Source organism: Haliaeetus albicilla, chromosome 11 (assembly GCF_947461875.1).
Source record: "Haliaeetus albicilla chromosome 11, bHalAlb1.1, whole genome shotgun sequence".
In the NCBI taxonomy this organism is placed as follows: Eukaryota; Metazoa; Chordata; class Aves; order Accipitriformes; family Accipitridae; genus Haliaeetus; species Haliaeetus albicilla.
In genome coordinates, this window is record NC_091493.1 from 38,224,464 (window position 1) to 38,252,249 (window position 27,786).

The 27,786-nt window shown below is 38.3% G+C and overlaps 1 protein-coding gene and 1 long non-coding RNA gene across 2 annotated transcripts in view; one reads left to right on the forward strand and one right to left on the reverse strand.

The window, feature by feature from the left end:
* LOC138687812 (uncharacterized) lies at positions 1-27,084 on the forward strand. The gene is made up of 5 exons (XR_011326950.1): positions 1-5,089; positions 17,346-17,430; positions 23,018-23,200; positions 26,480-26,627; positions 26,876-27,084. It is a non-coding gene; the product is annotated as an uncharacterized lncRNA (long non-coding RNA).
* The window catches only part of ADAM12 (ADAM metallopeptidase domain 12), a 185,472-nt gene continuing 170,295 nt past the window's right edge, over positions 12,610-27,786 (reverse strand). Inside the window, exons 18-23 of the mRNA XM_069797206.1 lie at positions 26,769-26,877; positions 22,953-23,088; positions 22,208-22,316; positions 21,567-21,749; positions 15,248-15,375; positions 12,610-13,991 (exon numbers count right to left, since the gene is read on the reverse strand). Of these exons, the coding sequence (XP_069653307.1) occupies positions 13,931-13,991; positions 15,248-15,375; positions 21,567-21,749; positions 22,208-22,316; positions 22,953-23,088; positions 26,769-26,877 (726 nt within the window). The 3' untranslated portion in view covers positions 12,610-13,930. The remainder of the gene's footprint in view (positions 13,992-15,247; positions 15,376-21,566; positions 21,750-22,207; positions 22,317-22,952; positions 23,089-26,768; positions 26,878-27,786) is intronic.

The window sequence follows — 27,786 nt, forward strand, 5'->3', positions numbered from 1 at the left end:
GTTAGCTACTTTTGCTGGTCACCTGGATATGGTTACGTACCTGAGATCACAAGATGCTTCTTGGGAAGCCAGAGATCTGGGAGGCCATACGGCTTTGCACCAGGCTGCAGGCGGAGGACATTGTCATGGTATTGAATGGATGATTGGTGATGGCTGTAAAGTAGGTTTTTCATCTATACATTTTGCAGAGAAGACAGCATTGTCCAAAATGTGAAGAGGTTAATTTTTTATACTCATGTTAGTCCTGCACTGATACCTTTCTGAATCCTTTGGGCAAAGGAGTGCTGCTGCTTAATGGAAACTTATTTGCCTGAAAGGATGATGACAATGGCAGGGGTTCAGAAGAGTGAAGAACTGTGAAAATGACTGAAAAATGGAGGAATGGATAAAACCCTACTAATATGATAGCAATAAATAGAATAACCTCTAAGTCTTTAGGACAGTGATGCTTCAATTGTAGTGATTTTGTAATTAGATCTCTCTTCTTTAGCTATATTTAATTAATGGGAAAATAACAGTTCCTTAATAGGGAACAGGGAGTAAGGAAATTTTCTAATTAGTAGTTGATACAGGATATAATAGGGAATTGTCCTTGCCTATAATTGTACATTTTTAGGTTTAATAAAAGCAGGATATTTTGTTTTACTTGCAGGTTTCCATGAAACAGGAGATAGGCAGCATTGCCTGGTTTTGGTTTCCTGTCATAGACACAAACGTGTGTTAGCAAACAAAATTGGACATATTTAGTAATGGCTCAGTAAATATCAGCAAATAGATGGTATAATTTAATCAACATGGTTGCAGTTGATAAGATGTTGAAAAGCTCTGATCAAGACTGCTGGGAGGCTAAATGACAAGCTGAAGATTCAGAGATGAGGATTGATGGATATAATGTTATTCTAATTTAGAATAGTGGAGAACCTAAAGCACTGAGAAATTAAATTGATGACCTGTAAAACAAACTTAGATTAAGAAAAAAAATCAGATTGACAAAGGCTCCTGCAGGAGTGCAGACAGAGCAAGGGGCAAGAGAAGACTGGGTATGTGTTAGATAAGCTTAATGTTTGCCTAATGGTTTTCTTAAAGGTAGGCAGGATAATATGTGTTTTAATAGTATAGGTGTCACTCAAAACTTGTATACTGTGGGATAGAATGTATTCTTGTAGCTCTTCTATAGAATTGAGGGTGAGGCTGGGTTTTTCTCTCCCCTTACAAATCCCCTTTCTTCCAAGTGCTGTCTTGTTTGGGAGCTGTGAGTTGTGATGAGGTTCCCTGTCCCTCAGCTCACATCACTCTGCTCCCAACACTAACATAAGCATATGGTTACTCAGTTCTGGCGGTTCTCTGGGATGAGGGAGGAATGCTGCTTGACTGTCTCTGGAGGAGGGTAGGAGGATGTAAACTATGCAATGGAGATTTGGCACATGTAGCAATGACCCAGCTCTGGAGAGCAGGATGGAGTACCTTCGTTATTTACCAGGTACTACTCTCTCAGCTGTCAGTAGGTTACCAGAGTTTCTGTCTTAATAGCTTTAATGCTGCTGGATATTTGTTATGCTAGTAATTTTATGGCTAAGGTGCTTACAGTTATATAATTGTTGTTACCTAATGCATTTGTAATGCTGTGCAGTACAACATGCTATTCATGCTTATGGTTTGATGCTTTTAGATGAGAAGGAAGGAGAAGTTATTTACTGGGAAGTGCAGTTCTCTGAGAGGCATTGCCCCTGGACACATTCTGCTGTGGGTGAACATGTCCTGAGAAGTGAAGTTTGGAAAACTTCGTGTTTAGCAGTAGCTGCTGAGAGGCATTTGTCTTAACTTTTTTTCATGCTGTTTCCAGAGTATAAAGGGCAGTAATGTTTTTTGTTCCTCAAAAGACAAGAGACTTTGAAGAGGAAGGGCAAGGTGCAGGATAGTGCCTCTCCAAGAACAGTATTGCACTGGGAAATAACCTTACGTCTTTAAGCTTTGGCCCATTTTCTTGTTGTACTGTGGTTGACTTAGGGCTGCTATTGGAGATGAATATCAATTGGAAAACTACCAGATTCAACACTTTCTCCGGAACTTCCTTGCAGCCATAATGTTTTTATTGTTGCATTTCTGTATCCTCGGTACTTGGAATAGCACATTCTGTAAGAAAAGCATTGAAGTTGTTTGGTATCTGATGAGATGAGCTCTGTTCACTATTAATAAAATTGCTGAACCGATTTTGTAACTGTATTTAAAGCATTCTGAGACTCCACTGACTGTATAGTCACTCAGGATAGAGGTTATTATGACTTTTGATTTGCACTCTGGCTATATCATAGACTTCTATAGAAAAGTTGGTCCTTATTTTTTGGTGTGGAGTGCTTGTAGCTGTATCCATTCTAATGGAGTCAGCTGGTGAATATGTTTACTTGGCACTAACTGAGCCCTCGAGGAGACCTTATCCACACAAAAAACAATTTAAAGCATCTGTGATTAGAACTTGATGCTGGGAAAAGTACCAGCTTTGCAATAATAAAGTTTTTTGGACAGAGGGAATTGTCAACAGTCATCATTGGCTGAAGTGGTGAAATAAGAAATGAATAAGGTTAAGTTAAAGTTCCAGCAGTAACCAGACCTCTTGTTGGAAAAAAAAAAATTTGGCTACAGCCTTCAGAAACTTCAGTACATTCCAGATGGGGGGAATGTAAACAGTCAGTGCTGAGATGGTGTTCAGGTGCAGCCACGGAAAATGAAGAAACAAGGTCTCAGGGCATTTCAATAGTCTAGAAAAGCCAAAGCTGTAGGAGAAGAGAAATCTGAAATGTGAGTGTATTGAAAGCGTAATTAATCTATTCCAATCAATCCATTTAACTCTCTTTCCTGTGATTTGTGCTAGTGCTTCTGGAGATTATTAGTGGACTGTTGTGGTTTAACCCCAGCTGGTAAATAAGCACCACGCAGCCGCTCACTCACTTCCCCTCCACCTAGTGGGATGGGGGAGAGAATTGGAAGGAAAAAGGTAAGACTTGTGGGTTGAGGTAAGAACGGTTTAATAGAACAGAAAAGAATAAACTAATAATGATAATGATAACACTAATAAAATGACAATAGTAATAACAAAAGGATTAGAATATACAAGTGATGCACAATGCAATTGCTCCCCACTCACTGACCGATGCCCAGTTAGTTCCTGAGCAGTGATCCCTCCAGGCCAACTCCCCCCAGTTCATGTACTGGTCATGACATCACATGGTATGGAATACCCCTCTGGCCAGTTGGGGTCAGCTGTCCTGGCTGTGTCCCCTCCCAACTTCTTGTGCCCCTCCAGCCTTCTTGCTGGCTGGGCATGAGAAGCTGAAAAATCCTGCACTTTAGACTAAACATTACTTAGCAACAACTGAAAACATCAGTGTGTTATCAACATTCTTCTCATACCTAACTCAAAAACATAGCGCTGTAACAGCTACTAGGAAGACAATTAACTCTATCCCAGCTGAAGCCAGGACATGTACATCTGTGATTGCAAAGCTTCATGGCAGAAACTAGAGAAAAAGGGAGGGGAAAAAAAAAAAGGAAAAAAAAGAAGAGATTCCTTAGAGAGGCTTGTATAAGATCTTCCTTTGTAATCACCTTTAGGTTTGGGATTGGCTTGAATGGCTGAAAAAAAATTGGCTGGCAAGAGAATTGTGCCCCAGCAAGATTTGTGCTGCTGTACTCTGGAGCTGAAAGCTGGGTGTTACTCAAGTAGTAAATCTGGAATTTGGCCTTATCCTCTGGCCTGGTATAGCAAATGAGCTGTACCCACAGTGTGCTTCTAGGGACCTGGGGGTCCTCTCACTCCCAGAAATACCAAGTGTGTACCATCTGAGCCAGGCACAGTGCTGCCGTGGGAACAACTCAAATCCACACGCCTTGGAAAAACAAAGATAATGCTCCAAAGACAGGCCTGGCTGAAATAAGAAGGGAAAAAGAAGCTCATTCATCTAGAGGATTGGCTAGGGGAGCTGTAAGTCTGTCAAAAACACAACAGAGCACAAAGGGGATACAATAAAAGAAGGAATGAATGACAGAGAAAGATCCAAAAATGATAAAGAGGGAATATGTGAAGAATGGGTATGCTGGATGTGGAAGGGCTGAGATTGCACACTTTCTGGAAGAGAACTGAATAGCAAAATGCAAGTGTGAATGTGTTTATTGCAGGGCTGCTAAGGTGCACATATGTGCTCTGTGGGTGTTGCTGAGACAGAGGGATCTATCTCCGCGCTCACCTGCGGGTTGCAGTATGTGCACTCCCTCCGGCGATGGGTAAGGATATCCATGCTTGAAAGTGGAAATGCAAGCTTCAGAAGGTTAAAAACATATGAATCACATTAAAGCTGCTGTCCCATAGTTTGTTACATCTTATTGAATGCTTGAGAATATTGGAATTTTATGTAATCTCTGCGCTAGTAAATCCAGAGGATCTTCTGTCTTTGGAGCTGTTATTTGTCTTTAATTTAGGTTAATAATTTAAGGTAACAGGTTGAAAATAATTGGAAAGGAAGGAATAGTCCAAAATTTATCCAAAATACATTTTTAGGGAAAAGAATTGTAAGAACTGTATGTATTCATCGAATGCATACATTTTTCATACTTTCTTAATGCACTTCAAAATTATGCTAGTGATAAAGAAGGAGGAGTTTGATTAATTCTTGCAGCTGTTCCAGACCTATGTTTTTATATAAATATGTAGGTCTCATGAAGACTATTTGGGCATTACCTAAAAATTCTTCCAGACCATCTGTTTGATGCAGTTTCCAAGTTACTAGGCTTTACTTACTGCCAAAATCAAATTAATGGTTTCTGTACCAATGTAATGACACTGCGTTGCATCCTTGTGTGGGCTGTAAGTAACAACAGAGGGTATTAAAGTGCTTTGGTACTTTATGCTTTGTTAAAACCTTAGTCCATACTTTAATCCCAGCCACCAGCACCCTGGATTAGGTTGGTATAGGACGTAGATTAGACCTTTCAAACAGGATTTAGGGTTATTGTTTCAGTATGTGCTCCTCAGGCTCCAGGAGAAAGTCCCCAGACCTGCAGCTGCAACAGCTAGCTGTTGAGATTGTTTTCTCAGGTATTTTTTAGGATCTAATTTCTAATGTTGATGATTCTGCAAAGTACTGATTATTATGGCTCTCTTTCAAGTCTGCAGTCATGCCTGGGGCTGCGCGGTACGAACACATGTTGGCACGTGGCAAGTAATGTAATGCAACTCTTCTAAAGTGCTCTTCATCAAACTTACAGGTGTCAGTACCACGTAATAAGAGAGAACTTGTTCTGTTGCTGCTGGAAAGTGGAGGAGAAACTGCTGTTAAAAACGAGATAGCTAAAGTAAATATAACTTTGCCTCTCTTTTTTTGTTGTTGTTAAAAGGAATATGCTATTGTTTTTGCTTTTCGGTATTATAAAGGACTCCTGGAAGACTGGAAGGTTTCACAGGCGGATATGAATAATTTCTATATATTGATTTTTCTGGCTCTGGGTGTATTTCTTTAAATGTATTTCCTTCTCCATTTTTAATGATTTTGTTTGTTTGGAGCTTGGTCAATTTGTTAGCAGACAAGAAGGAAAAAAAAAAAAAAAAAAGAGAAAAACTGCTATTTCCCTGTCTTCCAGCTCAGAGATGGGTGACTCAGATAACTTTGGGTTTTTTCCACCAAAAAAGTGAAAATATTAATACTGGACCTCAGTGAAATGCTGTAACTTGCCTGTTTCACCTCTAGTATTCAGTTTTCTGGGTCCCTGGCACTCATTAAATTGTGGAGCTCAGCCTCCTCTTCAGCATGTTCTTCTGTATTTAAGTGTATCTGTGGGATTTACAGTCACTGTTTTCTTATAACAAAACCAAAACCCTCTTGCCTGCAGAGTTAGATGTAAAGCAAGAAATTCAAATAAACAGACATACTTTTTGGCATTCCCCTGAGGATATTGCAAACTGTCTTTAAGCTGCTGGAAATTAAATGCTGAATTATTTTTTTCTTCTCTACTGCTTCCCTCTCTTCTTCAAGACCTTTTTTACTTTCATGACTGTCCCTTTAGTAAATAAAAAATTAGCATTTATTACCCAACCTTGTTAATACTCATCTTTAAATTTTCCAAGGAGACGCTTCTTTACCTCAAATTATGAGCAAAATGCTTGTGCGGCAAATTTAGCTTCAGCTCTAGAAGTGAAGATTCAAGATGTTAGGGCATCTAATAACTCTTTCAGAAAGTGTATTAGGCTACAGCTAACCTGATGTCTCTTTGTAAAAAAATATACTTTAGCTTTTGGTTTTCAGAATTAAAAAGTAATTTACAACTTCAATAGTAACATAATCTGATATAAATGACCTGAGGTCTTTTCAGACCTGTGTGACAGTGACACTGATGGGAAGGTAAAAATGTTCAGTTCTACTCAGAAAAAGATACTCTTCCCTTTAAAGATGTAAAACCTTTATTTTTGGCATTTGACTTAGCTAGCCTGGTATTAAATAATGCCTTAATTTACTTTCAATTACTGCATTATTGTATGTAGGGTATTATTGCATGTAGCCTGCTCTGAAACCTTAAATGAAATGGTATTTTTATATCAACACATTTTTAATAAGGGGCCATGTCGATTGCAGAGAAAGAGAAATGGTGGTTAATTCCTACAGAGTGGTGAGGAATATTTGTAGTTTAATACAAATTGCATTAATTTTCACAGTGGGAGGACTATGTAGAAAGTAATAGGACACTGTAAACTTTGAGAACAGGGTGTAGAAATTATACATTAACTGATCTTAACCATAGCTGGTATTTGGTGGTTGTAGCATAAAATATGCACAGACTAATATTTCAAATATTTTTTAAATGCACTGTAATTCTTTCCAGTTTGTAAAATGCAATGTTCTAGTGCTGTCAGGTACTTGCTTTGAAATGGCCACGCTACCTGGCACCCAAGGAATAGCTTGTACAAACTTACAGGGGTAACTGTATGTCAACATACAAAGTTTGCTCCAAGAAGAAGTAACTTTCATTTTTTGATAAATTCTAATCTATATTTGTTACCTTTCACGATAATGAAAAATGCAATGCGGCTTTCTCTTTACTTCTTATTTTATTCTGCTTTTTATGCTAATTATACGGCTTATTCTACCAGTCCTCAACACATCATTGTTTTAAGCCATGATGTTGACAAGTTGCCGGAACAACAAATACATTAATAGAAAAATGGTATTGAAAATTGAAAGTGGAAATTAAAATACAATTTAAAATAATTGCAGAAATTACTTGAACACTTTACAAGAAGAAAGCTTCTAAAATTGTTGCAGAAACATTTTACTTGGCTGGGGAATATACTAGTATCTCCCTGTGATATTACTTTACTATCTGTTTCTTATGTATAGATGGCTTTAGAAAAAAGGACCATATTTCTAGGATACACTTTCATCTATTCTTTTTTTTAGGTCGTTTTTAAATCAGAAAATATTTCTAGCATTCCTTCTACTTTGGGATAGTATCTACAAGGAAAACTGTTAACTCAGCATTTTAAAAACAATGACCAAAACTTTCCAAAGAAGCCACAGCAAATTATGGAGCCCAGTTTGTTGTTAATTCTTCTTTATGTGATGCAGACTTCAAACTACAGCAGTTTAGGAAGTTTTCAGAGAAACCTGGACATGGAGAAAGGGGTGCGATTTGACTGGAGGAGGAAATGGGAAGAAATGAGTCAGGAGGATGTGAGTGAGATGAGAAGCCTGCTGCCCGGGAACTGGGAATGGCAGACAAAGAGACTGGGTCTGGGTCATGGAGATCGACCAGGAGGGAATCAGAAAAGTCTGCCTGGCTGTGATGGAGCCAAGGTGCAGGATTCTGTGGTCCGTTTGCTGGCAGCAAACATCTGTGACGCTGATAATCAAATATACGCTTTCTCTTCCACCCGCTGCTGCTGCTGGAAGCCCATCTATTGCTGCTGCTCCTTACAAAAAAGGATGGTCAGGTATGCCATAAGGTATGATTTATGGGTTTGGAGGTAAAAAGTAGTCTTAGGATCTCTTTATATCAAGTATCATTAAGATTGCAAAGTCAAGCACTGAAAAATGCAAAATTAAGTTGCTTTTTTAAAAAAAATACAGTCCTTTCTTCCAAATAAAGCATACTTTTATATATAGCATAATCAGGTATTTATTTTTTTTCCCCACAGGGTCATTCACACATAAATTACATAAAATAAAAGTAGTAGTATGTACACATTGCTTACATTTTCTACAGTGGAAAGGGTCTGCAGGTAATGATTCCCCTGCTCTTGCAAATTTGCCAAAACCTGCAGGGCAGAGAGTTGGAAGCTTTTTAAAATTGCTGGCGTGCTCACACACAGCTGAAACGCAGCTAATGCAAGGCCATTCAATGCCATATACTTAAAATCCTGAAAAGTGACCTGTCTAGTGTACTTGCCCAAAGCTAATTCTGGCCCATGGAGAAGCAGGTAAACTACTTCTGCAGTTCTAAATTTCTGCTCTGTAATCACTCGAACAAAGGCTGCTGTGTGAGGCTTTCTCCTTAATGGTAGTCGCTTTATATTCTGGGTCTCTACAACATGCTCTTTCTATGGCTTCAGTTTGCAGGACAGCCAATGCAGCTAATGGGTTTTTTCTAAATAGCATGCTTTTCTTGGTTTAACTGAAGTTCTTTTGTTTAGCAAATCTCTCCTTTTTCAATTCTGTTTAACAGAAGGAAAATGTCTTAGGAGTATCTACACATATTAACATCAGTGACATGCCAATGAAAGGTACAAGAAAAAGGCAATTTATTGCATAGTTGGTTTGGTTTTTTTTTAATACATGAGACTGTACATGCAGAAAGATGCTCTTTTCTCTTAGCATGTTGTATTTTATGTTGAGGAAACTCTGGCATTTTCATAACCATTTGGGTAATTACATAGGCAAAACACCAAATATAATGAAGAGTATATTTATTGAGAGAGAGTACTTAAGAATGAGCAGATAATTCAGCTGTCGAATTACCAGATTGTGTTTGCTTGAAGCACCTTCAAGTGGAAGATTCCACTAGAAATGCACATGTAAGTTAAAACCTGCTGCACTGGTAAAAACCCACTGGCATGGAGTGTGAAAATTTTAGCAAACTGAAGTTTAACTGAAGGATTGTAAATGAATGGTTCATAAAAATGGTATGCTGGTCTATCTGCGTTCATGCCACAAACAGTCTGTGATGACATATTAAGCAGTTAATTACGCACCAGTCCTAAATTATTTTTTTAACAATAGCAGCTTCTCAAATAAAAAATATGCTTTTTATTTTTAGATAGCCTGCCTTAAAGAGTTTTTAAAAAGTTTCTATTTCTTCTCTTAGGTTGTTTACAATCATAGGAAACACTTTATAATGTTATATTTAAAAATATATAAAATTATTCTTGTGCTGATGCTATGCACCAGAAAGGTGTGTATTCATAGGTATGTTGAAGGATATAAATTTAGATATGTAAAAATTAGACATGTAGTAAAGCGTTAAGAATTTATTGTTCATTTGTACAGACAGACAATACCCGTATACTTCTTCAAAGAAAGCGGGGGGGGGGAGGGGGAAGAGGGTAATAGAAAAGAAACAAATCTTTCTCCTGAAGATGATGTTGGGTATTTGATTTCTGAGTTCTGGATTCCAAGAGTTCAAAACTTTATCTCAATATGCTCTAGGCTTTTAATGCTTGTCTCTTAGAAGTATTATGTGAAAAGGGCAGCTGCCTGTAATGTATGGGGCATCGTTAAATTTTTGGTAATGTGTGGTGTAGTTATCTGGAAGGATGGTCTGTGTGCAGAATGAGTTCTAGCATTCCTGAGTTTAGAAAATTGTGTTTTGGAGAATGCTTGTGAGATAAAGAATGAATTTGTTTACTGTTACATGGTAATTTACAGTTAAATTAAAAAATACTATTATTTGATTGGAAGTTAATAAGAGGATTAATATTGTATACTCAAATGATCAGAAGAAATCAGAATTGAAATGAAGAAAAAAGCTGTGTATCTATTTCTTTTCTGAGCTTTTGAAAAGGCTCTCAAATTATTCCATGAAATTAAAAAAAAAAATCTTGCTACTCTGATAATTGATAGCTTTTAAAAAAAATCTAGGAATGCTAAACCCAAGAGATTTGATGGGGAGCAAGAGGGTAAATATGCAATTTTCTTTTTGTTTACTGCATATTTATTCGTTTTCTTTGATGGTCTTTTGTACTTACTGTTCTATTGATTAGCATAATAGCAGCATTGTCATGCAGTGCTTTTGGGAGAGCACACTGTGTTCTCGCCTTGTCTCTGGAAAGGGGACTTGTCTGTACCAGTGTCTGATGTTGAGTAGGTGGGAGGCTGAAATATGTGTATGGGAGAAGAAGAAGAGAGAAAGGAAGGGCAGACATCAGCATAGTCTCTTTAGAAGCTCTCTCCCATGAAGATAAATTGAACTCTATAAAACCCTGAGGATTTTAAGGATGATGTATCTTAATTTTTAAAGGGGATTTCAAAGTTAAAGTTTGCTGAGCATAGAGATAGATGGATATATTATGACAGGACTTAAAGCCTGTGCTGACAGCACTTCTTTGAAACCAGATACGACAGGTCCATACACTGAGCAGCTACCACAGGGTAGCAAGTGCTAAATTTCACATCCTGGTGTAGCCCATGGTAATTTGTTTGCTTACACTGTCCCTAAGAATGTAAACCCATTCATCTGGTTTTCACAATGGAATTTTACATGACATCTGCATGTCTAATCATAAAGACACTAATTTGGTATGAAAACATCACACAGCCAGCTACTACTCACATCCTGGGGAAAAAAAATTGCACCAAAACAAAAGACATATTTGATTGCTTGTTTGGTCTGCACCCCCCCCCCCCCCCCCCCCCCCAAATTACAGATCCTTTTCTGCCTGTAGTATTTTTCATCTGAATATGTATAAATATATTTGCATATCTGCTAATTGGAAGGATTCCAGATTATATGACTCTTATATACATTGCACCTACTTGTCTGTTTTGCTATGAAAAAAAAATCAGCTTGTAGTGTGCCAGCAACTACCTTGTATTGGTTTAAAGTAATGGAATTTTTACAGGATATTCAGGTTTGCTTGCCCATGTTTCAGATAGGGAATTATGATTTTTTTCCAAACAGCTAGAAAACTCTAGCTTTAGCCATGTCTAACATAAGATAGTAACTCCATTAGATAATATGTACAGGTAATCATACACTCTTAACTGTGAGACTACATTCCACATCACTGGATACACACGCTTCAGCATCTTGTTTTAGAAAAGTGTTAATAGTTAATAAATTTGACATATACTTTTCTGCTTAGTAATCTACTTAGTTCACAGCTTGTTTAAACATATTTTTTCCCAGCTTGCGTGCTCTCTCTCTCTCTCTGAACTGAAGGCAGTAAAAGGTATTATATTAGCGATGCCCCATTGCCTCTGGGCTTCTACTGCTCCGCTGCAGAAGCCAAGGATGTCCTCTCACACCTCATCCATGATGGATGGTTGGACTTTGCCTTCCTCCAGCAACAGCAGATGTGATACCGGGCAGCATATCAGCGGATGCTTGTACTGTTTGTCAGCTCAGGAATACGCTAACAACCAGGTATGGGGCTCCTTGAAGGGTACAAGCCAGTTTGTAAGACCATCCAGGCATTTTAATCTAAAAACTCCACTGTGCTGGGACTGGGGACACCCAGCAGTGTCCTTATTATCGTTCTTCTGCTGTCTCCCTCCATACGGGAACACGTGTGTGTGTTGTTTCTGTAGGGGTGAAGAGGCACTCACCTGTACGTTCAGCAGGTTCTCAGCATCACCCAAAAAGCTTTCTAGCTTTGGTGTGCTTGCGTCCGAGAACAGATGGTCTGTGGACAGTCCTGGGCTCGGTGTTGGTGGGTTGGCTGCTTGCAATTACGGGGGTAGGATTGGGTACCCCGTATGGGTATTTCTAGACTTGTAAGACTGCATAGGTGTGTCACGTTTATTTTAAACCTAAAAGTTACTTTAAAGCTGTAAGTTTATACACGTGCTAAGTCTTAGCTAAGCTGGTGCCATTAAATTCTGATGCAGATAATACCAACTTTTTAGTTAGTCATTTAGTCATTCTTTTACTACTTACAGTTTCATCTTATGATTTTCAGCTGTTATCAGAAACATTTTGATACAGCATGATGACTTGCCATTCTAAAAATGGGAGTATTCAAACAAGCAAACTGAGATCATGTGTCAAAGTGAAATGTCGTGTCCCCCCCCATTTTAGGTTTAAAGCTACTGTTGACAGGAAGAAATTAATGTTTTAAATACAAAGTATGTAAAATACATAAAAAGCATCATTTTGCTTTCAACTGCATTGCTGAGCCTAGAATAAGTTAGCATCCTACTGTTGTAGCGATTCCCCATATATAAAGCACTGTTGCTGCTATTAGAGTTTCTTTAAGAATTTAAATGCTTTTGTGAAGCCTTTACTTTGCTATTCAGCAACAAACTAAACTATGGTTTATTTTGATTTATTCAGCTTATCAATAAACATGAGTGCTATGTTGCTACAATGTACAATAACTGGGAAAATTAAATACAGTTACACTTACTGAAATGCGATCCAAGTTTCTATCAATGCTTTTATTTTTGCTTAAAGAAACAAAAACTACAAGCAATGAGGAAACTAACCTATATAAGGTAATAGTTCCTTCTCCCTCTATTTCAACTGATATTTGAAAATTGTTTTTATTACAGCATAGGTGAAACAACTGTATTCAGCAGTGCTTCTGAGAAGGTACAGAAGAGATCAGATGTAATGCTACCACATAGTAAAAAGAAAGAGATGAATTTTTTCCCATGTCTTAGGATAACCAAAGTCTATGTATTAAAATACGCATTTTGATTTGAAAATTAAGAAATCCAGAACAATATTTTAGAAGTTAAATACAAAACAGTAGTAAATATGCAAAATACAGTTGATAAGCAGAGCAATGAGGCAAAAGAAATAAGTATAATAGTTGATTCTTAAAATGTAATTCTTTGTAATGCTTGGCTTCCCCCCACCCCCTGCATGTAATGTATTGTCAGTCTAAACAGGACAGCTATGCAACATAGTGAGATGGTACTACCTTACACAGTACAGCTGAATTTAATTACCAAAGCATCAAAAAGGTAATGACACTGGGAGGCCTGATATCTGCATTAATATGTACTAACCATATTCTGTTTGAGGAAAATGAGGTTAAAAAAAATACAGTTTTATGATATACAGTACTTCTTCAGTAAGAGAACTTGTCCGAAGTGAACACATCCTCTTTCAGCACAGATTTCTCGACGATTTCAAACAGTAACGTGAAAACTGAAATTACAGTACACCTGCTAACACTGAGGGATCCTTTGGTTAAATATATTGTTACGCATCTGTATGCAGATATCGGGCATTTCACCATGTTCCAGAAGAGATTTTTTTTTTTTTTTTACCCTGACATCTTTATTCATCAGTTTGTTATGAACCTTTGAGATTGAGTTGTTTATACATTTGATTTATCCATGAGTATCAGCACTCCTTAAGAACAGATCAAAACTAAAAACTCTACGTAGGACCAATAGAGCAGAATTATTCAAGTTCAATGAAATATTACAAAAAAGGCTTCCTTTTTAGGAAAACTCAGCTATGGTAAAAATATCTACTACAGTGCACTGCACTGTAATAAATATTCAACATAAATTAATAATTTACAAGTACCTGAGCAAGTATACAGAGCACCATAGCACAGCACAGCACCAAAGGCAGTAGCTCAGAATTCTTAAAAATAATGCTGTTTTAAACATTAAAAATCTTAAGTATTGTCATAAAAATGAACTCCAGCTTGGAGTTTAAAGATAGTGCAAACTTCTGTCTTCACTTTTTAAAATAAAGGTGTCAGATTTTCTGGTCATTTCATATCAGCAGTGTTGCTGGACCTGGATACCTGTGGTGGATGCTTAGGAGCAGGTCTGTTGGAAAGAAAGAAAATAAATAGCAAATTGTTATTTAAACTTTTGTTAGTTCTCACTGCCAGCATCATGCCTGAGGCATGAAGATGAATGGTAAAACCTCTTCGAGTTACCCAGGTTAATGTCAGACACGTAACATCGGACTCTCACACTGGGAGGAGATCAGACATGTTACTATATACACAAATCTCATCAAGAAGCATAAATGGTACCAGCAGACTCCTCTTTTTTTTTTTTTCTTTTCCAGTTCACGTTTTAATTGCTGCCTGGCCAGTGGGATAAGCTAGCTCAATGTTTCAGGTGTTGTTCTTTAAATTCTTTATTCCTTTGTGTGCTCATCAATTTTGCACCTGTTCAGAAATGCTACTTAACGCTGTGGAATAGCAGTTGGTTTCAAAAAGTTGTACTAGTCAGCTTGAAATATCATTACTTTCAGAATATCTTACTAGAATAGACAGTCAGGAGCTTAAACAAAGTTCACCCTTGCAGTCTTTTTGCTAGAAGTATTAGGAAACTAACTTGAATCTATTTTTAGTTTTCTGAGCAATTAAGTGCCTCACTAGTAGAGTTCTTGTAGCTTAAAATACTACTTTTATCTTCCTTGGAGCTCACTTTTTATTCATAGGAAAGTGAAGAATATTAGGTAAGAAAATACTATTGACTATGCCCATTAACATTAGGCATAGTTATTTCACTTCCAGATAATTTTTCTTCAACGTCCTTTTTTTTTTTTTTTTACGTGTACAATTTGTGTGCTTTCTGAATGTTTTGGGTATTATTTTCAGATGATATAAATTGATGTTCCATTGTGAAATGCGCGAACGGAAAATTCCTTTTATTGGTGGTTGTTCTTAACAGCATTCAGTTCTCAGCCTAATTCTGTAGGTGGTCCGAGTAGGAAATTTTTTTGTGCGAGAGCTTTGTTTCTCTTGAAATTGGTCCTTATTAACTCCTTTCTTTTGCAAGGAATTGTATTTAGTGGGCAGGTTTTGTAAATATACAATCAGGTGCTTGCAGTCAAACTGTCATATGCAGCATAAATTCTCCTAATTCTGTGGAAATCAGTGCAATTGTGCTGGTATACTCCCAGTGAGAATCAGTCTGATACTGGGTGCTTTTCTATAAGCAAATAGAAAAAATGGTTGTCGCATAGCTCTCAGCAATAGTTACAGCAGAACAGAGTATCTGCTCGAAGACATTTTAGACCTGTCATTGAAGGAAGTACTATATATCAAGCCACTTTGATCCGAACTAACCTTACGGGAGTAACGGGAGGCAGAGCTTTTGTGTGTCCAGGCACCGCTGTGCAGGCGCTGTTATAGCGTGCTTTGGTCAGGGGGTCTGCTGGCAGAGGCTTCCGAGGAGGGTTTGGTTTGTGGCTTTCCTATTATAAAACACAAAGTCGTATTAGTCATTGGCATAACGTACTTAACGTAGCAACAGCTGAGACAAATTGAAGATAAGTTCGGAGTAGTTGTCACCAGATATATTTAAGTAGTAAGCCATAACTTATTTTTAAGAAACAGGCACTTATATTTAAAAAAAAAGGTTTAATACTGTATTTTAATGATTTTGTTTCTTTTGATTCTTTACTCTAGAAATACTGGGTGCATCTATACTGGAGTTAATGATTAATTGGTGGTAAATGAAAACAACATAGATTGAATACATAACATTGTAAAAGCAGTTATATAGAAAGCTGGAAATACTAGAAATGACTTTAAAATGCAAATTCAGATGACCACAAAAACAAACTGCTCAAGTCCAGTTTGAATTGGTCGCATCTGTGGAATTTTTCTGAGAGATGATGCTATGCTTTCATTCTGTGGAATTAAATGTTTCATTAATAAAGAACAGAAGTCATCTGCTGTCAGGCATGAGCTAATGTCTCTTCTGTGTGGTCCTTGAAACACTGCAAACATGGTAACATGTCTATTTGTGGTCTTCATTATGAAGAACTGGGATAGATTAAGCGACTTGCTCAGGGCACAAAACTCTCCAATATATCCAAAAACTCACTTCGGGTCCTTCTACTACTTGAACTGCATAGTTGTGCTTTTTCTAAGTAATTTTACTCTTTATTATTAGCTTGCCATAACTGTCATTAGTAAAGTTGACCAAAAAGAAACAAGAAGAGCTTACAAAATAATCTAGTTACAGATCCCCTGAAAGATGTAATCAAAACAAGCAATCATAGGCATGAATTGCACATGAATAAAATACAACTTTTCATTGTTCATTTTGAGCATCCCTTTGTTTTCTTACTTTTCATGGCAAATGTTTGCTCTTTCAAGAAGGAAATGCAGGTTGACTATCAGTAGGCATTTTGATAAAGGAGAAAATATGGGAGCTAAGTAAACCTTATATATAGTCATTTCAAATTTACAACAAACTACAGTTTAAAGCTGTATATAACGTCTCTCTTCTTTTTCACTCTCGGCATAACGTGTACTAGTTCTTGAGTGAATTGCAAATAGCAACAGGAAAAAAAAATTCTTATTTTAACTTATTGTTATAGCCAAATTGCATATCCAGTATAAAAATTAGTCTCAACTGTCATCCAGAAGAACTTCCTCTATAAACCAAGATAAACTTATCTCACTATAAGAAGTTTGTCTGTGAGCTCTGTCTTTGGGGGTAAAAATAATTGCAAATATTCTTGAAATAGGCCTGGAAAATGATGAAATAAACAGCATGTTTGTAAATACTCTATGTAGCTTTATCTCAGGGCTATCCTGCTGAAAGTCACAGAGTTTAATTAAACACTAGCAAAGGAAGTTCTTCAAAACACAATCATTTCTCATGATACAGAAGTAGAACCTTAAAACTGTTAAGAGAAAAAAATCTTACAATCAGGATTTCTTAACCAAAGTTTACTTTGTGCACTAAATTTCTTGCACAATGAAATCTTGCTGTGTTTGTGTGTTTTGAAGTGAAATATACCAGTTTGGAACAAGTTAGATCACAGCAGAAACTGATACTTTTAAAATAACTTAATCATCCTTACAGTAAAATAGAAATTTAAGTTGCTTCTGTAATAATTTTGTTGAAAGTAATAATGTTTATTCCATGAGAGAGTATATGCATCATCGCCTCAAGTGTGACAGCATTTTAAAAAAAAAGTTGTAACAAACACACAAACATCAGCATTATAAAGACAGCAAACAAGGAATGGATCTTTGAACACCATAAAGGCTTAATTCCCTTGACTGCCTTCATGGAAGTGGCCTTTTCCCTCAAGTACTTTTACATGATTAATCACATGAATTAGTCTGATCACGTGAGTATTTAGCTGTTTGCTTGATCAGCCCCTAATTGTTATTGCATGATTTGTATTTACTCTTCAATTGGCAGAACGCTTAGGTACCATCATTGGGAAGAAGAATGGATCCAGGCTCAGCAGTCCAGAGAAACAAAGGTCTCAAGAGCTGAAGATCTGGTAAGGATGAATGAACAAAATGAACAAAAAAAGAGGACAAATGCCCTTGTTTGTTTGTTTGTGTTAATTAACTGTGCCCTATGTCTAATCACCACCTGCAACACTGCAAAGTAGGGAAAAATTGACTTTCTGAGAAGCTCAGAGCAGCTAAGTACTGATGGGACCCTATCAGTTGCTTTTTTTCCCCCTCTTTTTGCAAGGGAAGCTGGCTGAAATGGCTAATCCAGATGTGGTGATCTAGAACAGCTCTTCAGCTGTGGAATGAGCATCTTCTCATGGCTGAGCATTAAGATAATCTTTGATGTCTAAGAAAGGGTAAAAGAAGGAGGAAAAAAAATAAGGGGGAAGGGAATTCAGATAAAAATGGGGATGGAGAATGTGTAATGGCTGAGATGAAGCAAAATGGAGGAGCACTTCATAGAAAGGAGATGCCAGCACTGGAAAATGCCACCAGGAAAACGCACATCCTTAGAAGGAGAAGAAAAAATATATGAAGAAATAAATCACATCCCCGAAACTGATTACAGGATGGTCTTCCTTAATCTATGTAGATGGGAACTTACTTTGTGTTAGCCCTCTGTGTCTAAAGCCAGTCTGAGGTGTCATAGGAGAGGAATTCACAGGAATAACTGTAGCAGAATGAGTGGATGGTGAGCCCAGCTCAGTTTTACTAGGGGAAAAGTGAAAATACAAAGCTATATTTCCTGTAATAAGGATGACCTGTAAAAGATGAGATATATTTTGGTAATAAGATGATGACAGTATCAGAGGCAGACACTGAATGCTAACAGGAACAAAACCAAGCAGAAGTGATCAAATCAGAACGCGTGGACTAAAGCCATGGTTAGTATAAACCTGCACTGTTTCCTTGATTTCAGTGGTGCTGCGCTGATTTATATTGACTGTGAATCTGGCCCGTAAATAAAGTATGTTTGCCTTGCAAGAGCATCTGAAAGAAGAAAAAGCTGTTTATCAGTCAAGATTGGTAAATATTAAACTTGTCAACGGTTCATTTGCCAAGGAGGGTTTTTTTGTTTGGTTTTTTGTTGGTTTTGTTGCATGGGTTTTTTTACTATTTTACTTATATCTGAAAGGAAATTTTATAGCAAATTAATAATCTGTTATTGCTGTCTCAACAGCCACTAGAGGGGAAAAGAGTTGTCTTAAAGTCTATTTAGTATGTTGTGCCTTAGCTATCCACTGCTTGAAGCCCAGAGGCAGCAGGAAAGTAGCTCGTGCTTAAATATACCTCTCAGAAGGGAGAAGCAGAAAGAGGCAGCTGTGAAGCCACAGAAACAGTGAATGGTTTCAGATACTCTTCTTCAGCACTATACTGCAGTACTGAGCATCTGGATCATATTATGAATGTAGCAATGATTTTTAAAGTGCTTCCTCCTGATGACCTAATGGATGGAGTTCCAAGAGAGTGCTGAAGCAAGATATTAAGTAGTATCTATATAAACTAGACCAAAACTATTCTCAAGTTAATTTACTTCTGCCAAGCTTTGAGGGAGTAAAATCGTTAACTTTGGAAGAAAAGATTTTCTTCCCATACAGTGTTTTCTGTGTCCCTAGGGTATAAAAAGTAGTTGTTTCTGACAACCTTGAATTGATGTTATGGACATAATTTTGAAAGAAGCCACTCTTCCTTATTCACTGGGTTGCCTTGAGTTGATCCCCTGTTTGCCCTATTTCTGTTTCGTGCAGCAACTGAAAATTGAAAACAGCAATATTTTGCTTGATGGAGTAACCATCACAATTAATTTGAGCTGCCAAACGGAAAAGCTTTTTGGCAGTTTCAGATCTGTCAGTCTTTGGTAATGATAGTACTAGAGATCTGGTATTCTACCTTGCACTTCATGTGGGATTTGAAGGGGAGCGCACTTAGGAACATGAATTGTAGAGCTGCATTGGGCTGCTTTGATGTGTGATGACAGGTTGGGGCAGGTACAGGTGCACTATCAGAATGAGAAATGGTTACTTTTTCTTGGAAAGCCTTCTCTCCATCTGTCTTCTGCTAGTGGGAGACAGCGTAAGCTTTAAAGTTGCTAGATAAGAAGAAACAGAAGAAATTTCTTTTCTTCTTTTTTTTTTTTTAATGGAGTCATTTGATTAAGAAACAGAAAAGCACTTGCACTTAAAATCTTAACTTTGACCACTGTGAAATATGCAGAATGTTTTAAGGAATGCAAAAAAATAAACAACGAAACCATTGGAGCTAAAGACAAAAGCAACACAAACCAATACTACTTCAGATTTCCTATAAAATTGATTTTTGAAAGAATCAGTATTTTCTGTTCCCCTGAAAAGGAAAATAAATGACCAGCAAGATGGAGAAGGGAAGAAGAAAAAGCTTAAATACTTTGAAAGCAATTAATAAACTGGCCACACTTATAAAAGTTGGTCTAACCTGAGTGATTCAATGTTCAGACAAAATTAAAACTAGATACATTTTATCCGCTGTCATAATGCATAAGCACACTGACACGGCGGCTCACCATTGTCTCATCCCTTCTCATTTCTGTGTTATTTTTACAACCACTTTTCAAAGCACTGCACTTCAGCAACTGTTTGATAGCCATATCCTCCTATAAATCATTGAGAAAGTGTCTCGGAGGAGCTCACAAGGTTGCTGCGGGAAGAAGGTGCTCTGTCCTTGGCCATCCCAGCTCCGCTCAGATAGGCACGGCTGCTTGAGTACGGATTTGCAGTAACTGCATCCAAATCAATGTGATACTGTCGTGATTTAACCCCAGCCAGCAACTAAGCACCACTCAGCCGCTCGCTCACTTCCCCCCCACCCCAGTGGGATGGGGGAGAGAATTAGAAGGAAAAAGGTAAAACTCATGGGTTGAGATAAGAACAGTTTAGTAGAATGGAAAGGAAGAAAATAATAATGATAATAACAACAATAATAAAATGACAATAATAATAAAAGAATTGGAATATACAAAACAAGTGATGCACAATGCAATTGCTCGCTGACCGATGCCCAGTTAGTTCCCGAGCAGTGATCTGTCCCCTCCTGCCCCAGGCCAGCTCCTCCAGTTTATATACTGGGCATGACATCACATGGTATGGAATATTCATTTGGCCCAGTTGGGGTCAGCTGTCCTGGCTGTGTCCCCTCCCAACTTCTTGTGCCCCTCCAGCCTTCTTGCTGGCTGGACGTGAGAAGCTGAAAAATCCTGGACTTGGTATAAACACTACTTGGCAACAACTGAAAACATCAGTGTGTTATCCACATTATTCTCATACTGAATCCAAGACATAACACTGTACCAGCTACTAGAAAGAAAATTATCCCAGCTGAAACCAGGACAGATACTCATTTAAGATAGCTTGGTAATAATGACATTCACTTCATTTTAATCTTGTACTATATCCAGAATCTCATAATGTCTACAAAACAGAAATAGCTGGGTGCCTGATTCCTTTGCTTAGACACAGTCACACTACAAATGCAACCAAAAGGGAGAAGCCAGTGACCAGAAAAGCAAGAAAATGGACAATATCTAATACAGACAACTGCACAGACAACTTAATCTACTCTGAATACCATCTTGAGATGCATCTTATTACAAAAACAAGGGTTACCAGCTCTATTTAAACATTGCAACGAAAGGTACACCTACATGAAATACTGTAGGTAATTTCAAGTCTGCTTTTCAGATCTGTGCTCTGGAAAAAAAATATGCAACTCATACAGCCCTTGGCAGAACAGAAGCACATCAAGTTAATATACCTTTTGCTCTTGCACAAGACATCTGCAACTTGACTTCCTAAACTACATCACTGGATTTGGCACCTTCCTAACAAACCATACAGTTTCCCTCCGGTTGGGCAGCTGGCAAGATGAGCCTGTGTTTGCCTGTAATATGGAGCTTGTTTATACTGGTGTGTCTTTTGAGTAGTGAAGAGAGAGTTCAGGATCCTGAATTTTAGCATCACAGCCTCAGCTGGCATAAACCAATACATCTACACCACATTTCTAAACATGTACAAAGTATAAAGGAAATACTGTGGGAAAAGGCCAATATGAGAGATGGGAAAACATTCATTCTTCTTCACCGCATGCAGATACTCACACACTAAATATTAAATAGAAGAGAAGCTTAAAGCAAATCAATGGTTACCTGGGCAAACCTCAGCGTAGGGTTGGCTGGCAAGGGTCTTTCAGGCACAGCTTGGTGACATGGCAGTTGGGGAAGGGGTGGTAGGACTCGCTGCGGGGTTTTTAGTTGTGGCAAATCGTGTGTCTTCACAGGGTTACTAATGTCGATGATCTGATAAGGCAGCGGTCTTCTTGGACCATCTCTCTGCAAAAAGAACCCCAACCAAAAGTTATAAACTTCAAGAGTTGACATAAGCATTGCTACTTTAATATCCATGTTATTCGCTTACTTTTCTCTTCTACTCTGCTTTTATCTACCTCTGCAACCAGAGAAGCAATTAACAGCTTCTGGAGTCCTACTCAAGGACCAATCCTTCACCGTTCAGATAGATAATAGTGTTCTGGTGTAAGCAAGCTGGCTGGCTCTATCCTGGAGACTAAACTATTTCTTTTCTGCACTTGACATCTCCACCTGTCTAGAACTCGGAAGCCATAAATGTATTTTGAAGCCTACATCTTCTCCCATTTTACATATTGTTAGTTCTACATGATATTAAGCTCATGTAATAACTGTGTTCTAATAAATTCTTAAATGAGATCCAAATTATAAAATATGTGGGGTTTTTTTCTTCTTTTTTTTTTTTAAACTATTTAAGGACTCACTTTTTGTATGTTTGTATTTTGAGGCTTCATAATGAGATTTTTACTGAGAGACCTGGTATGAATGTGATTAGGCTCAGATGAACTGGAAGGTCTTGCTGGACTCACAGATCTGCAATACAAACATATAGTTATTGAAAACAACATTCTGCTTTATAACATTTTTTTAACAGTAGCCTCTTTTCAGAATGAGATTTTTGCAAGGACTTTCTGACTTTTTATAGTAAACAAGGAAAGTTAAAATTGTCTAGTGCTCCTGCAAGAATAAAAATAAATATTGATTTTTTGGAAACCAGTAGCCTGTTAAATTAGCTTCTGCAATCTGTGGAAATGCAGCTTTGTAACACCCAAGAGACTATTCTAATGAATCTAGCATTTAAACAGTAATGACCACAAATATGAAAGTTTCAGCTCACTCGACTGAGTTTAGATAAAAGGCCACGCAATGTAATGAAACTATTTCAAGCAAATGAAAAGAAAAAAGGCAATACTTCCTTTACTTCTTAATTTTTTATCACAAAAGAGGTATATAGTTAACCCCAAACCTACATTATTTACTGACAATCAATAAAGTTAAACTAAACCAGGAAAAACACCGCTGTTAACACTTGGTGAATATTTTTGTTAAGGCTGGCTCTTTCTAACATATTCACACTGTTTTGCCATGAATGTCAAGATGAGAGCTGCCATGTTTACAGCTACTTTCTACTAATATCTATTAGAATATAATTAGGGAAAATGATCATACCTTAGCTTCTCTATTGTTGTCTTTTTACTTGTAAACAACCATCTCATGAACGTCTTCCTTTTCAGATACATGATTGATCCAGCAAAGATAAGGCACAGAATGGTTATCAACACTCCTATGGTTAAACTCTTATTATCTGCAACAAAACACATTGAGTTAACTTCTATCAAGAGCCATCTTTACTGAAATGTGTTGTGTATATGGAGGAGGACATTGCTGCCTGGCCCGGGTTTCTAACTGCAATGCAGGTGAAGTGAATAAACTATGAATTAAAGACTAATAAACTCTTATTTCTTCTAGCCTGATGCTTGAATTTTGGCCTGTTTTGAAGTTTTCTTTAACATTGGGGAAAAATTGGTCTATTCTATTCTGGTCCAAACATGAACATCTCCATGTACTCTCTCTGTATCTATGGCCAGGTCCTGTTTAGGTTGTCAACTGCACTGGTAAAGTGCAAACTTTTAAATATTCTGAACCTCAAACATAAGCAGTAACCCTAGCTCCTTTAGAACCAGATTTTAAGGGTTTCATTGTGCTTTAACACCGGGCAAACAGTCTGAAATTTGGGCTACTGTGGTCCAGCCCACATGGCTGTCAAGTTGAATCTGGAGGCAAGCGAGGAGCCGAAGGAAAGCCTTCAGCAATGGTGTTGTGTGCTCCCAGAGGGATGCACTGCTTAGCGAGGGGCTGCAGCCTTCGGTACTTGTTCCAGTTTTCAGAGTGCTTTAAGCTGTTTTAAGTACCTTCCTGGGACCTAAGTGAGGCACAATAGTGAGATGAACCCTGACAAGATGACTTGCAGCTGAAAGAAAGCCTGATGGCCTGTATCAGAAACAGTGTGTCCAGCAGGAGCAGGGAGGTGACCGTCCCCCTGTACTGGGCACTGGTGAGGCCGCACCTCGAGTCCTGTGTTCAGTTTTGGGCCCCTCACTGCAGGAAAGACATGGAGGTGCTGGAGCGTGTCCAGAGGAGGGCAACGAAGGTGGTGAGGGGTCTGGAGCACAAGTCTGATGAGAAGCAGCTGAGGGAACTGGGGTTGTTTAGTCTGGAGAAGAGGAGGCTGAGGGGAGACCTGGTCGCTCTCTACAACTGCCTGGAAGGAGGTTGTGGTGAGGTGGGTGCTGGTCTCTTCTATCAAGTAACTGGTGATAGAACAAGAGGAAATGGCCTCAAGTTGCACCGGGGGAGGTTTAGATTGGATATTAGGAAAAATTTCTTTACCGAAAGGTTTGTCAGGCATTGGAACAGGCTGCCCAGGGAAGTGTTGTAGTCACCATCCCTGGAGGTGTTCAAAAAACACGTAGACATGGCACTTCAGGACATGGTTTAGTGGGCATGGGGGTGTTGGGTTGATGGTTGGACTCGATCTTAAAAGTCTTTTCCAACCTAAATGATTCTATGATTCTACATACGATTCTATGATTTTTAGGAAGAAGTAAGCAGCAGCTCCGATCATTATGGATATGTGATATGATCATTGCCTGGAAGAGAGGATGTTGTGATTCATCAGAACTGCTGACCTAAAAAATGCATACTCCCACAGTAGGAGAAACATCTTTAATCTTTGCTCGGGTAACCTATCATCGCTGTCTCAGCCTTATCCTGATTGATTTTCAGCCAACTGGCTCTCATCTACTGGCCTAAGCTCACTCCGATGCTGGTGAACAGAGTCAGCAACACTGACTGAACAAACTACACATGGGGCTTCATGGGGCGTGAAGTGCTATGCTTTTTACCTTAGAGCGCTGCAGAATAATAAATCCCTCACCATCTCCAAAAGATTAATAAAAATCAATAATCCAAGATTACACAATTTAAATTAATTAACTTCTACCTAACAAATATTTAAGGCTTCTTTGTAAGAAAAATATAGTGTCAAACACGTTTGTTCTAAGTCAGTGTGCTGGTTTTGACTGGGCTAAAGTCAATTTTCTTCATAGTAGTGGGTATGGGGCTAGGTTTTGGATTTGTACTGAAAACAGTGTGGATTATTCAGGGATGTTTTCATTACTGCTGAGCAGTGCTTACCCAGAGCCAAGGGCTTTTCTGCTCCTCACCCCACCCCACCAGCGAGGAGGCTGGGGGGGGGCAGAAGGGGTTGGGAGGGGTAAAATCAGTTACTAAATATTAATGAGACCATGTGCCTTGCTTGACTAAGATGAAAGTATTTTATTGAGCTAATCCTTCTGTAATTTGATTTAGAGATGTGCAAACTACGCGGATTGTAATCCAAACCACCCCATCAAGTGTTCATATTTAAATCCAGGTGTTAGCGATAGAAAATTAAGCTCTTTAGCAATTTCCATATTTGTTTATTCCCAGTATTATTGAATGTAGCACCATTTTTTTGAGAAAAATGGTGAAACTACCACACTATATTTAACTATTGTTAAAACAACTTTCTGTTAAATTGAAATGTTGGCTTCCAAAAAGCAAAATGCAAGAATTATCAAAGATTTCCTATATTTGTCTTCTCCAGTTAGCGTTGTCTATGCAGCACTGTACTATAATACATTTTGTAGCTCCCCAGATACTTGGCTTTCAGGTAAGCTGAAAAAGGACTATAATGCTTTAGAGCAAATCTTAAAAGAAAACATTTAACACACAAGTAATCACACTTGTTCAGTGCCTGAGCATGGTTTCTTTGCTATCTTACCAACTGGTAGGTATTTTAAAAAAAGATTGTTCAACAGTGAAATCACAATGTGAAGCTTTGTCATGGAAATGACTGTGATGTCATAAATCCAGTATTACAATTCACTGCAGGATCTGGCATGTAGAGAATACATTTTGGTTTTGAATAGTATTATTCATATGAAAACATGCAGATCATTTTCCAGCAAGTTTTCGTTTTTATATGTATATATGTATATGTGAATAGACTGCTTGTCCTGTCACGTAGTCAGACATAAATCAGAAACATCTCTATGGAAGTCACTAAAGTTACAGTACTCTGGAGAAAAATTGGCATGTGATGATTATCAAATCCTATAAAATTCACAATGTGTAGAAATAATTTCTTCTGAGGTTGGCCAAAGGTGAAGTAAGATACTATAGCCAATGTTCTGCAGACTGAACAAGGAGAAATTGAAATACAAATTCTAGAAAATGCACGTCTCCTACTACTGTCATACGTGAGAGCAACTTCTGGTAAATGTGTGGAAGCTAACTATAAGATGTAGTTTTAATCTGATAGGGTCAGAAATCTGCTATTTTCCACAATACGAAAGATCCTTAGAAGAACCATGTAAAATATATTTCTGATTTTTGATTATGCAATAATTTTGCGTTTATAATCATTGCAATATCCACTCTTCATTAGGCACATAACTATAGAAGCAGGTTGTGTGTACAATAAGGTATTTCTATCCTGGTGCACTCAGTGGAGAACACTGGAGCTTGGCATATCTCAAGGTGAATCCAAGAGTACTGCAACGTTTATCTACCATGGCAACAGGATTTGCTCAAGTGTGGGAGTTAGCTCCTCATCCTCGGCTTAAATCAATACCATTTCCTACTTATTGCAGTGAGCTGCTAAACTTGACCATGTACCTTGAAAATAAAGGAAGGCAAAGAAAGGCAAAGAAAAGAACCCACCAGGACCACTGTGCCTTCAGTTATGCAAGAAAATTGATGCACTCAGCCTGCCTTGGTTTTACTTCACTAAATTTTCAGGTTGGTGCCAACGCGTTTGGATTAAGCCATTTGATTTACTGACTTATTTCCCAAGCTTGCCAGCTCATTGCTTACAGGACGAGACTTGTATTCCCACTCTTTATCACGGAAACAACAGGTAAAGCACGAATTACTACTAACCTGCTTGCCTAATTGGTCCGCTGTCCATGCTGCCACCAAACCCTGGCTTGTCACAGTAGGGGGGGGCCCAGTCAGCCTCGCAGTGACAGTTCTTTTTATTGTTGCAGACCTGCAAAACAAGACAAATGGCTTAACATGAAAAGGATTACCCTATACATCTGAGAGCAGCGCTGGCTGATAAGGCCTCCTAATCAGATAGTGACACATCTGAAAGAAATAAAACTTACAGGAGGAAAGAGATGTACTGGTATCTGCCTATTGGCACAACTAAGATGGCATAGAGCGACTCTGAGTGCAAGACACCACGGAGTAACAGGGATCCTAAAAAAAGCATTATTTATTTGGCAGGTAATCGTTTGACTTGCACCAGCTGACAACTCCAATAATATAAGGATAATCACACACCTCTTAAGTCTTATTCTCTCTTTGCCTCCAGCAGCAACATTATCTGCTTTCTAACTTCTGTTCCTTCTGCCTTCATAGGAACAAGAGTCCCTCTACGCTCTTAAGGCTGTAAAGCTTTGTCAGCCCACTTGAACACTCCTACCCAGCAAGGGCTTGCACTAGGCTGCATACTGATTTTTCCACTGCTCAAGTCCGCCAGCTCTAAGATGAACCAGCTGCTGGAAGAACACGCGAAACTGGAATCAGGGCTGAGGAAACCCTCCCTTTGATATCACACCTGCGCTGTCTATAACGATCCAGTCCTCAGTGTTCTGCTGGTTTTAATATGAGTTAAGGAGCAACTAGCAAGACCTGATTTACCAAATGCTCCCTGCAGAACAAGGGAGATCCAAAGAACCGGAGCCCATCGTTAACATCAGCCTGTTCCCGCTGCGCAGAGCAGAAGGAGCCGGGAGACTCGTGGCTCTTTCTTCAGGAGGTCTCTCTGTCCCAAACACCCATTAAAAAAAAGGCTGCTTTTTATTTCCTTTTGCTACCACCCAAGCAGTGGCTACATGTCTAATACAGAGGGTAAAGCTCTGTGCTGTATTGACAGAATACATGAACTGAACGG